Source organism: Chiloscyllium punctatum, chromosome 12 (genome assembly GCF_047496795.1).
Source record: "Chiloscyllium punctatum isolate Juve2018m chromosome 12, sChiPun1.3, whole genome shotgun sequence".
NCBI classification, from domain to species: Eukaryota; Metazoa; Chordata; class Chondrichthyes; order Orectolobiformes; family Hemiscylliidae; genus Chiloscyllium; species Chiloscyllium punctatum.
Genome location: NC_092750.1, coordinates 17,460,480 through 17,473,913, shown reverse-complemented (window position 1 = coordinate 17,473,913; position 13,434 = coordinate 17,460,480). Strand labels below are relative to the sequence as shown.

The 13,434-nt window shown below is 39.2% G+C and overlaps 1 protein-coding gene across 1 annotated transcript in view; it reads left to right on the top strand.

The window, feature by feature from the left end:
• Nucleotides 1-1,941: 1,941 nt before the first annotated feature.
• The window catches only part of LOC140483631 (guanine nucleotide-binding protein G(i) subunit alpha-2), a 241,975-nt gene continuing 230,482 nt past the window's right edge, over nt 1,942-13,434 (top strand). The window contains exon 1 of the mRNA XM_072581933.1: nt 1,942-2,491. Coding sequence (XP_072438034.1) covers nt 2,374-2,491 — 118 coding nt within the window. The 5' untranslated portion in view covers nt 1,942-2,373. The remainder of the gene's footprint in view (nt 2,492-13,434) is intronic.

The window sequence follows — 13,434 nt, the reverse complement described above, 5'->3', positions numbered from 1 at the left end:
TGTGCTTGGCCCATATCCCTCCAAACCTTTCCTATTCATTAACTAATCCATCCACCACTTTCTCTGCCAGTTGATTCTACATAAGAACTACTTTCTGTGTAAAAAACAGCGAGTTCTTCCTCTGTTTAAGATAACATTCATCAATCAAAGTCCCCTCAACATGAAGATAGATGAATTCATTGTTACAAGACTTTGCTTTTTGGAAGTAAGTTGCTGTATTTGCCTATGAAGTTGACTACATGTTTAAAAATCATTTTGTTGATTATGAAGAACTTTGGGTTATTCTGGGTCTGTGTGAGAGACTGATGGAAAGAGTAATTAGTAAATCATACAGTGTTCTCAGCTTTTTTTAATAGAGGCATAGAGTACAAGAGCAAGGAGGTGATGTTGAAATTATATAAGTTGTTAGAGCATTATGTACATTTATGGATGTCATATTGTAGAAAATATATAAATGTATTTGAAAGAATGACATCTTAGATTCATTCAAGAATGCAGAAGAAATCTACAAGAATGGTTTCAGGAATGAGAAACTTAAGTTATGAGTTAGAATGAAGAAGTTGGCAATTTCGGTGATAGATATAGGACAGATGTCAGAGGTAGTTTCTTTACTCAGAGTAGTAGAGGCATGGAATGCACTGCCTGAAACAATAGTAGACTCGTCAACCTTAAGGGCGTTTAAATGGTCATTCGATAGGCATATGGACGAGAATGGAATAGTGTACGTTAGAGAGGCTTCAGATTGGTTCCACAGGTCAGCGCAACATCAGGGCTAAAGGGCCTGCACTGCGCTGTAATGTTCTATGTTCTCCATGGGGACAACATTGAGAAGAGATTTGATAGAGGTTTTAAAAATCTTAAGCTGGCTGATAGAACAGGTAAGAAGCTGTTTCCACTTGTAAAAGAAAAAAAGTGCAAAAGATACAAGGACAATGTGAGAAAGAAACGTTTTCATATAGCAAGTAGTTAGGCTATAGACTGCGCTACCAGGAAATGTGGTAGAGGTAGGTTTACTTGAGGAATTCAGGAAGGCATTAGATGATTATTTGGAAAGAAATGGTCCGCAGGAATAAGGGGAAAAGGACACAAATTCGCACTAGGTCATAGATCCAGTGCAGGCACGATGGACTGAATGGTCTCATTCTGCGCTGTAACAATTCTGTGAACGTCATTTTGTAAATGCAAGTCTTTCTTAAGCAAATGCAGCAGAATTCATTTTGACTCAGCTTGTTCTTTCTCGACAGGAGAGACCGTCATCTTTATTGATACATAAACATAAATGTAACAGTTGTTCCCGACGTCCGATTGGCAGCTGGGGTTTCAAACGTTTTTATCTGGTTTTATATAATCCAAGAGAAAGTTACCAGTAGTTGTTTGCATTTTGAACGGGCGATGATTGCGTGTATTTTTTTCTGAATAGACATGCTGGTGCCTGTATTGTGATGGTTATGTACTGTTTCCATGTGTGAACAAGTCAGTGAATCTGTGTGATTCCTGCTTTATCTTTGCTGAGTTTAACACAGCCGGTGAACTCGGGATTGGTTCATTCTTGGGGATTTCGTCGCCTTCCGGCTGTCAGAACCCTGTTGTTGTAGCAACAAGTCACTCGACTAGCTGCAGAACAAATACAACAGTGGCACTGAAAGGAAAAGGTAATGAATACTAAACACTGAAAGACAGGAAAAGTGAAACAAGGGCTGTGCAGCGTGCACGGAATTTTAAACGAAATGATGTATTTATTGTTGCACTCTTTAGCACGCAGTGAAACAATTAACGGATGCTGATTTTTTTTTCTCCTTTGGACAGCTATAATAGAAATACCAGATTTTCAGCGACATTGACCAGCTCATTTGCAGCAAAACGTTACTGTCAATCATGTTGCCTTGGGGCGAGAGGTATGCCGGGAATTGTAGTTCCTGAGCCCAGGTGTCAAGCTGGTGGGCGCGGCAGTAAGAAACTACAGTTCCCAGTCTGCCGCACGGCAAGCCCACGCCTTGTCCCAGTGCCATCCGGGTGCCTGTGTGTTGCGAGCTGGACTGGGGTGTGGTGGAGTAGCAGAGTGCTACAGGCACCGAGCTCTTCCCCGTAGACACAGGGGCTCAGTGCTTTTTAAAAAAATCCATCATCAGCCATTCAGACCAGAACCTAAATCCCCTTCACAGTTCTTTTTCTTTGCATTTAAGCCAACCCAGCCAAAAGAAAAGAGGGACGTCTATTTTTTTCATACATAATCTACATAAAGTTTCTTTTGGAGACGTCGTCTGGACATTTCGCTGGAGGACTTGGAAGCTGAAATTTGTAAGAAGAGGGAGGACTTCTTTGTCAAAGATCCACACACAACAAAAAGAGAATTGAATCGACTTGAAACTGACAATGGGTTGTACCATCAGCGCTGAGGACAAGGCGGCTGCCGAGCGATCGAAAATGATTGATAAGAATCTCCGCGAGGACGGAGAGAAAGCGGCTCGAGAAGTGAAGTTGCTACTTTTGGGTAAGTCGAATCTCGCAGCTGATATGTTTCTACCTATTTGTCGAGATGGGTAGTTCTGGGGCTGGGTTAGATTGTCGCTACATTTCAACTAGAGAGAAGGGAGTGCGAGTGAAAGATCAGTGTGTGAACACAATGTAACTTTTCCACAGTCAAAATGACAAAACTGACCACGGTTTATTGTGTGTTTAATCTCGTCCCTGAACAAAACACTCGAATACTGTTCGGAGGGGGTAGGAGGAAAGGCAGACAAAAATAACGGAAGTTGTATGAAGCAAGGTATTTTTCAACAGCAGGCCCTTGAATATTATGAAAGATATATTTTTTCTGAAAAAAAATGACACAAACTGCCTTATTCCGTAAGGGCTTGGTTTGCGACAATGTAGATGAAGTTGAGTACCTTAATTCTAATGAATGCATTTGCCCATTGTTATATTTATATACACACCTTTTAAATTGTACTCAAACACCTCATCGTTAGTGCTGCCAAGAGTTCTTACTACTTAGGGTCAATTTATATTTTTGATTTCGTGTTGACCTACCCCCCATGAAATTGGAGTCATTGCTTCTTGCATTTATATTATGGGTTTATTCAGTTACAGCACTTGTTGTGTTTTTTTTCAAGAAATCTGCCTTTGAAGTAAATCCAGGGTCGTTCTAATACTTTCCAGTATTGGAAGCTGGATTTTTCAATAGTGAGTGAACTCTGGAGATGCAGAGATGATGTCGTCAGGGTTTAGATGAGAATCTCTCTGCAATCTTCCCCCCCCCCCCCTGCGAACTTCGACGATGAGTTCGTGCCTGTTGACGTAGAGTTCAGACAAAAAGGGGAAGGAAGGGCTGTGGAGAAGAATCGAGGGAAGGCAGGGCCCCACATTTTTACACAGTCCAACAGCAGCCTCTGCCTGTACCGTTCTCCTGTGTTAAGGATCAATTGGAGAGAGCGCATTATTTGGAGCAGGAGAGGAGGGGACAGACATCCACTGGGAATGATGGTTAGCGGCTGACCGTGATTAATAAGCATCTCTCCAGCTTATTCACAACTGCAGGCTGCCTGCATTGCCAGTTGCTTTCGCCTGCTTAATTGTACACCCAGCAAAATTAATGCTATACGTTTCCCTAATTACACAGGGACAAAAACGCATTGAAAAGTGATACCGTTGTTCAGAGAGGAGTACTTGTTGAAAGATTATATAACCATAAAGTTGCAGGCGCACGGGACAGTCAAGCACTTCATCTCAGCCGCTTGCAATTGCATAGCGCCTGCTATATAAACTTAGGTGGCATCAGCCATTCAGAAATGAAGGAAGAATAAACGCACAAGGAGTCTCCGGCTAAGGCAACATTTTCAAATGGAGGCTGCTCAGTGGTTTGTGGCAGCCTGGACATGATTTTGGGAGGTTACAGTCTTCCGGGGTTTAACCTAAACACTAACTCAAAGATCCCTTGGGTTTTCCAACAGGAACAGATTGAGAGGTTTTAATTAAACAGATTTTGAGTTCAAACACACACACAAAAAAAAACGCCTTTTGGGTGTGGAGCCAGCTTCAGAGAGTGAGGTGACATTTGCGGTGTTGTAGCGCACTGTACAATTTCCTGTTGTGAACAATTTATCTGGTCACGTTTGCATTCGCTTTTGTCACAAAACAGTAAGAAAAAGCCTGTAGTGCAAGCAATGAAGAACTAATGCTACATGAGGGATGAAGATTTGTTCTCATGTTAAGGGCCTGTTCCTCTGCACTGTTCTAAAATATCTCCAGGATTGAATACAGCAGTGCAAAATGTATTTTGCCACTGCCATGAAAAATGAGACCAAATGGGGTTGAAGTGCAAAGGAATCAAGGAGTACAAGTCACATAAAGCAGCAAAGCCATTAAAAAAAACACTCAGGATCTTTTGTTTTGGAGAAATAGAATTCAAAGGTATTCCTATTCTGGTCTTCAGAATGTAAAAATGATCTAGACATATACTGGTTAATCCTGTTGAAATTTTACAAGGGTGATCCCTGCACTGAGAGAGGTTCATTAGCAGCAAAGATAGAATAGGCTGGAACTCTACACCAGAAAATAGAAATTTGAGAGGTGACCTGTTAGAGGCCTTTAAACATTATGAAGGATTACATTAAAGTAGACATAAACATATATTTTCAGTTGTTGGTGAGTCCAAAATTAGTTACAGTAGATATAAAATGGTCACAAGAAACACCATTAAAGAATTGAGGAAAAACATCTTCATCAAGGGAGTGGCTAGAATGCTGAACCCATGGGAGAAATTAATCAAAGACTATGGTAAGAAGATGTAAAGCAGGAGAGAGCTTGTGTGGAGTACAAACACGAACATAGATTCTGTAATCCGATGTAGGTCATGAGTTTGATATGGAACCCCCATGATGGAAAGTTCACAGGAGATGAAATAATGGTTAAAACAAACTTGATATTGTACGAATTAAAATAAAATGAACGTAACCTTGTGATCCTGCATCTTAACTCATTACATATCTGCGGAATGATATTAAGTAGGACACTGGTATGATAAACCTGCAGTTGGATGTAAGATCTATAAATGACATGTTTTGCAACACTGCTTAGCTGTTTTGGAAAAGGACATTTCTTTATACATATGCAAAATTTATTATGAAACATTAAGTTAATTTTTGGATACCAATAGATTTGTAAATATTTTATTCTGCATTATTAAATCTGTGCATCTTTCATTTGATTTTATGCTCAATTAAGTTGGTAATGCCAGTGAGTGAATCACACATTTCCTTCACAATTCTTTACAGCATATTCTGTTGATAACAGGTTAATTTGGTAAATGGGTAAACTTAATTAGCTGAAGAAATGGAAAGGATGGGTTTAAAGGTGCTGTGTATTCCTCTGTGGTTTGTTTCCAGTGCAGCTGGAGACTGCACTCGTGCTAATTAGTCTCGTGTGGTTTGGATTTAGGATGTTTACAATTTGAATGTTGTCAAAGGAATTTAAAGCAAAATTGTTTCAGTAATTAAAATAATATACACAATATGAAACATGTTTCACGGAAATAATTACAACGTAATGAATGCTTGCAAAACAATACTTGAATCTACCAAGAGATCATGGTCCTTAACTGTATCCGTTTTAAAAAGGTAACGAGTGAACATTTTACTGTTTATGTTGTGGGGAATGGAAAAACTCTTATTGTCTCATAATTACCTTTTAGTGTGACTTGCTTTCATGAATTAGTTGTGGTTTGAGGCGGTAAGGAAATAATACAACAATGAAAAATAAACCGATATAATGTTGCTCGGTTCTTAAGTTCCTTTGGAACATATGGGACCTGAATGAAGAAAAATTAGAAAGCTTGTTTAAAGATAATGTGTTGATATGTAGAGACCTAGATGGTATAATTGATTACAATTTATCCTCCCATTTTGATCATTGCTGCTTCTGTTTGATTATTGTGTCTCCTTACCTATCCTGATTTTTTTTTTAACTTTTTGGAACATTGAAAAGTATGAACAAGGAACAAGAGGCAGCTACTTAGCCCATTGAATGGCTGAGCAGAATCAAGAAGGTTATGGCTGATCTGATTTTACCCTCAACTCTACATTCCTCCTTGCCTCCCGATCACCTTTTGAGAAGGAGAATATTTAGATTAAACATATTCAACTAAATTTTAGTGTCCATGAAATAGTAACTTCCCATTAGTGGTCACTCACCTTACAATTCTTGTATTGGAAGTGTATATACTTTTTAAAACAAAAGTAACTTGTCAGGCAAAATCTGTGGCCTCTTTGAGAGATGTAGAATGATTCATGGATTTAGAGCCAGAAGAAGCAAATGTACAGGGGGAAAAAGAAACAATATGATGCTACCCTGTGGTCTTGCTGTGGGGGGAGAGGAAGACACCGAACAAACTGCCATTATCTAATGAATCCTCAGTTACGGCTCCTGCTTCACTGGTTGTGATGTGATCTTGATTCTGCTGTTGCGAAATTCGTGGTCAAAAGAGGAAAACTTACCATTTCAGAGAAAAAATTGGAAGGTGAGAATTATTCAAAAGGAAACTGATGAATTAATCCCTTTAGTAACCATTTGGAAGGGGGAAAACAATCTGTTTCATTACAAAACAGATTGCATGCACAGTTGAGGTTCTTAAGATTCTGTTATGAACAGCAGTCAGGTTATGCTTGTATATTCAGAAACATCACATTCATATTGAATTGTGAAATAGTCTTATATAAACCAAGCACTTTGAGACGATAAATACTGAACTATGAAGCTATAAAATCAAAATGCCTGAGCAAGGATCAGTGAAAACTCCTTTTGTTAAATAAAGCATAGACCACAAAAGTAAGTATAAATTACTGAGATAATATCTTCACCATTTCCTTCAGCTAATGTTCGAACATTTTTTGGTTTGAACAATGAGCAATGACACTGGAATTGTCAGTGTGAAAGAATTGAATTAACAGATGCAGTTGAAATGATCAGATTGCTGAAGTGTGCATGAATTAGTGACTGGATCTGTGCAGAAACTCATTTCCCTTACACCACCAGTGTCAGTTTGCTTGGGTTGATTTGTTTTCTGGTCTCATCAACGTTTTCTCATTGAATGAGTAGTCAAACTCAAAAGTGAAATTATTTAGCATGGTTTATACGTTTTTTTTATTTAACTTGGTGATCCAGGTGGTGGTACTCATTACAGTTGTAAGTGTTCTATTGTACAATCGTTATAAATGGATTGAAAATGTTTTATTACTTCAGTGACAAGTTTGTAGCTTAATATTGGCTTCAGGATAGCTGGTGTGAACATGTTGATGTGTTGAAGCAGGGGAAACATTCTAATGACCAGTTGTTCTATAAACTATTATGATATGTGAAACTTGTAATGCTCGACCCAATTGTCTTCTTACTTTGTCTTCTATTGACTTACCTACTGAGTTAAGGTTAGAGTGGTTCTAGAAAAGCACAGCAGGTCAGGCAGCATCCAAGGAACAGGAAAATCAACGTTTCATGCAAAAGCCCTTCATCAGGAACCTGCTGAGTTGGTTAACAATCAATTAATTATTAAAGGACATGTTCTGGCTTGAGTTAACAGACCACTATTCTCCCGATTTGTACATTGAAACTAAATCAACCTTATGCTTTAGTGGGGGAAAAAATTGTTTTTACATAGCGCCTTTAACAGCCATTGGATATCTGTGATCAGTGTGACCAGTGAAATAGTTTTGAGATGCATCCTAGTGACCAAGTTCTCCCAAACAGTAATGCACTGACTAATGGAATCTTGTTTTGATGTTGGTTGAGAGATAAATATTGGTTGTACGTTAGGGAGTATTTAGTCCTCCTTCGATTGGGATTTGTTTTGCACTTGAGGGCAGACAGGACTTCAGTGTAATGTTTCATCTGGGAAATGGCACCTCCAACAGTGTAGCACACTCTCAGTAATCTTTCAGCCTTGTTATTTTTCCAAGCATAAGTCCTGTTGAACTAACAGCCTTCTGATTCAGGAGCAAGAATGCTACCAGTTGAGTCACAGTTGACAAGGCAATGAGGCAATTTAATTAGAAAATTAGGTTTGGCTTTGTGTTTTAGTGTCTGACCAGCAGAGCTGGAATATCTCTGATCTATTGTTGAGTTAAACTATTGGCATCTCACTTGAGGGGTGAGGATGGTGATCGTTACTGATTTTTAAATCAGGAAGAAAATCAACAGATCCCTGCTTCTGATGGTTGGCCTCTAAGCCAGAAGTGTTTCATGTGTATAATTGTTTGGTGTGGATGAAATTTGGGCTGTTCTGTTGTGATCCCCATGGAGAAAGAGCTCATTAGCAATTGTTGGCTGGTTTCAAGCTGTAGCATTGGTCCTGTGTTTCAAAGAGCCTTTCACAGATTGTGAATGGCACTATAAAATTGTAAGTATGATTATTGAAGTAAATAATTAACATAAATGAACATATGGCAGTTCTGTAAAGGGGATTGACAGCCAATGTCATTGACAAAAACAATTCTGGCTTGCTTTTTCTCTCCTCCAACAGAATTATCTGTCGGCAATAGTCAATTACAAATGAATACATAACTAGTTGAAATGGAATTTGGATCTCCAGGTACAAGACCACACTGTTTTCTATAGTATAGAGTTTCTGGATCAAGAATAGAATTGTTTTCCTTTGTAGTTAATATATGAACTGTAATCTGTGCAATTAGAAATTTGAGAGATTGCAGTTGCTAATTTCTCTTGTAAAAAAACATTACTTGCTGAGTAATTCAATGGATAGGGCTGTAATGCAGAGGTATCTAAATTAACGGCTTTCAACTGCCAGTCTTAGAAATGTTTGCAAAATTCTGCTTGAATGCTGGTATAATAGTTCTTGGTAAACTACAGAATGATTTTTTAGGATGTATCTGAATAAGCGATTCAAATATTTTTGAGGTGCCAGTGATGAGTTGTGCAGCAAACCATTATATTTGCTTTTTTTTAATTCTGAACACGTTACGTATAAGAATTTTATGTTAAGGCATGCAAGAATTGTTCTGCATAGTCTTTAGCACACATTTCTATCAGTAACAAACAAAATCAAGTAGTGTATGTTGTATTCTTGACAGGTGAGCCTCTGCTTCAGACTAATAGCACAGTCAGGAAATGACGAATAAATTCAGATCTGTGGCATAACACCTTTTCTGATTGAAATTAATTATCTGAAAAATCTTTCTAGTTTTGATGTTCCTTCCTTCTTTCCACCACCCCCCCATACCCCAGCAACAATTTTCTTTTCCCCCTTCTTGATACAGATGTTCATACTTCTGTTTTACTGAATAAAAACTGTTACTTTGTTTAAAAAAAATCAATTGCAGCAACTTTGCTGTATTGTGATGAGTCAAAGTTGGCAGGTCAAAACTAGAAATTGCTGGAGAAACTCAGGTCTGACAACATTTGAGGAGGGAAAGCAGAATTCATGTTTCAGGACCAATGGTCCATCTTCAGAATCAGAAGTTTGAGAATCCTTTTGACCAAATATTTGTCAAAGCAATCCTTCTGTTATTTCAGATTTGATTTTAAGTCAACATCCTATCCCAAAAAAATCATGATCACATTCTCAAAAATATCTCTGTCCCTCTCCCTTGCTTTCAGTTGTTCATGTTTACCCTGTACCGTCTTCTCTGAAGCTGTAGTTCTGTTTCACACTGGTAAGCTCCCTTTTGCCATTTGTACTTTGAAAAACAAGGAACTTTCATCCTACTAACTTTCTGGTTTTTAGTGCTTTGCCAAAAGCACAAATGCATTGAACTGACAGTGGGATGGAGTTGGTGGGGGAAGTGAAAGTGAGCAAACTTGACAATCTTAGGAAATTAGCTTGATGTGCACTGTAGAGATTGCTAGGCTGACAGTAATAGTTCTCTTAAAGCCTTAGCTCTAGGAGCAGAGCTGATTGGGCTGGTGAGCCATTCACCCTATTGAGTGAATGATCTGAGGGTTCTGTGTTTTCCCATAACCCTTGATTCCCATGCTGACGAAAAATCTGTATAGTCTCAGCCTTGAATATACTCAATGACCTACCCTCTACAGCCTGCTGTGGTAAATAATTTCACAGATTCACTACTCTGAGAGAAGAAATTCCTCCTCATCTCTGTTTTATATAGATAATCCCCATAATCTGGAATTATGCCTTTGGGTCAAAGCTTTCCCTTATGGGAGAGTCTACCTTTCTGCATCTATCCTGCTAACCCTTGGAAGAATCTTGTGTGTTTTAGTAAGGTCACCTGTCATTCTTCTAAAGTCGAATGAGTATAGGCCCAACCTGCTCAACCTCTGCAAGAAAATCCCTCTGCCCAACAGGAAATCTAGTGTACTTGCTCTGGACTGCCTCCAGTGCCAATATATCCTTAGAAAAGGAGGGCAAAGCTATTCGTTGTATTCTGGGTGTGATCTAACTAGGCCTTGTACAGTTTTAGCAAGAGTCTTCTGTTTTTTAAACTCCATTCCTTTTGAAATAATAGCCAATATTCCATTTGCCTTCCCAATTCCCTGCTGAATGTGGATGCTTTTTACGATTTGTGCATGATGAATCCCAAACTCCTTTGTGATGCAGCTTTCTGCAGTCTTTCCCCATTTAAATAATACTCCGCTCCCATGACACTTTCTCACGTTATATTCCATCTGCCAAGGTTTGTCCACTTGCTTAGTCTGTCCATATCTCTCTGCAGGCTCTGTCATCCTCACCACTCACCTTCCCACCTATGTTTGTCCTTTGTAAGCTGTTTATAGAACAGTCAATTCCCTGATCCAAATTGTGAGTATATTATAAGTAATTGTGGTCCCAGCACTGATCTCTGTGGCAACTGTGTCTTCTATTAGTCAGCTAATCCTTAAACCGTGCTAATATTCTCCCCTAATACCATTTACTCCTATCTTATTATTGTAGCATGTGGTACCTTTCTCAATTGCATTCTGGGTATCTTAATATTGGTTACTCTCCATCTCTCCTGCTTGTTACCTTTCAAAGAAATTTAATAGATTTATCAGGCATGATATTCCCTTCACGAAGCCATGCTGATTCTGTTTGATTTTATGATGTTTAATTTTGAGTCTGCGGTTTCTCCATTATTGTCTTTGATTGTTACAGCGCTCTATTGAATCTCCCAAAACTGAGAAGAAAATCTATTGAGCTGTCTGTTCAGTGAATTGTTTTTTTTGATCATACAATAATTTTCAATTTGTCCCTTCATAGATATCCTGTACTGCGAAAGGTCCTGATTACCCATCACTGCTGACCTTGCTAATATTGGCAATTTATTCTCCCCAAGTGCGTTTAATATTTAGTTCTCTCTATGGCTGTGCCTTATCTCTGCAATCTCCTTCTGAGTCATGTTCCCTCTAAGTAGACGTTGCTGTATTAACAGAATCTTTTGTGTATCTCCTCAACCTTTTTGCTCTACTATTTGCTCTGCTCACTCAGCTTTATCCTACTCTTGCAGAATTTCCTCGCAGAATCCTTTCTTTCCTTAATAAAAGCCTCTTCAAATGTTTTTTTCTTAACATCTACCCCTCAATAAGAGGGCTGTGCTTTTGAGTTCTTTGTGACCCATGATGGTTTAAATCATACAAGTTTGGATGACTTTTTTTTAGGATTTCCCTACGCAGCTGACTGTTCATTCTTGTGTGCTGTTTAAGGGAGAAACTGTGGAAAGTACCTACCTTACTTCAGGAATGGAAGGGAATTTGTTTCAAATGATTGATAACCATTTAAACGCAGTCACTCTGTTCATCACATGTTCCATTTATATTTCGAGTTTGCTGTTGACAGCATCTTTTGAAGTCAATAAGCTATGAATGTAAATGGTGCTGTCATGAATGGGATATCTAAGGGAGGTGGCTATTGCAATCATTAACACAAATGTCATTTGACTGTTTTTTAAAAAACAAATCCATGGTAACTAGTGAATTCTGATTGTATTGTCTGTCAAACTCCCTTGAAATGTAATATGGGATGGTCAGTGGTGGATGTGCCATTTATGTCTTGGGTTGACACCACTCTGGTCTCAGTCATCAGGTTCCAAGTTCAAGTTCCACTGCAGAACATGGGTTTAAAGAAAATGAACTGACTCTCTGTGCAGTTTTGAGAATGTATTGTGCTGTCGCAGATGCTGACAAGATATTAAGCCAAGAACCAATCTGCCAGCTTGCAGAGATGTGAAAGATCATGTGCTATTTCAGACAAGAGCAGAAGAGTTATCCCTAGTGTCTTGCCCAATATTTATCCCTCTGTCGATATCTTTAAAAACAGATAATCTGTTGGTTATCACGTTGTGCACAACAAGCTCCAACAGACAGCATATTGGTTGCTGAGTTTCCAGCAGCATAAGTGATGAAACACTTTTTGTTCATTCCTGATGAAGGGCTCTGGCCCGAAATGTCGAATTTCCTGCTGCTCGGATGCTGCCTGACCTGTGCTTTTCCAGCAACACACACTCAACTCTGATCTCCAGCATCTGCAGACCTCTCTGTCTCCTAACACTAAAACGGTCGCTGTTTACTAAAAGTGCCGTTTTAAATGCAGATCTTTGTTTTTCTTTTAAAGTGGATCATCCAAATTGGTTTTCATAGCTGGAATATTTTTTGAACTGCCTTTTTTGATGATGATGGGATACACTTTTGCCAGTTGTTGGGTAGAATGTGTGCTTATGTAGGGTGGGGAACGAGCATTTGCCATGTTGCAGCAGAGCCTCGTTTTCGCAAGAATTCTGCATCACGTTTCTTCATGCAGTCCTGTGCTCAGTCCAGGAACTTTGGGGAGAGTTTACGATCTTCTGTTGTTTCCTACATACACACCGTAATACTTTGACCTGTCAATGAGTATATAGTCAGACCCAACTGAAATCTTTAATTGTTTAGGAGGGCAGTGGATAGAGACTCGGAAAGAACCCTGAGCAGCCATTTGTGCATCCAAGTCAAATGCATGTGGTTTATGTAGGTATTTGTATGTTAAACAGAAGCTTGTTTCCAACAACAGCTTATGCTTGTACTTTTAATGTAGGAAAACATTCCATTGTGTTTCACAGGATCATTAGAAAGCAAGTATGACATTGAGCCACATTATGGGTTTGCAGGTCAGATGACCAAAAGATTGGATGACATATGTGCCTTAGGAAGAGAAATCAGGTGGAGCGGTGCATGGAGGGAATCCTAGAGCTCGGGACATATTCAACTGAATGAATGGCCACCAGATTAGGGCAGGCTACTTTGACGTCATCTTCAGGAGCGTGAAGCAATGCGAGCAGCTCCTGAAGGCCTTCAAAGAAAAGGAAGGGGAGCCTCTGTTCTCCATCCTGTCAGCGGTCCCTTTGTGTGTGCTTCCTGCACAGAGGAGTCGGGTTGTAATGATCCATATGTACAACCCCTATGTTCCAGCAACAGATGTCCTGACGTTCCTGAGAAGATACGTGCAGGATGAGGGAGAAAGCA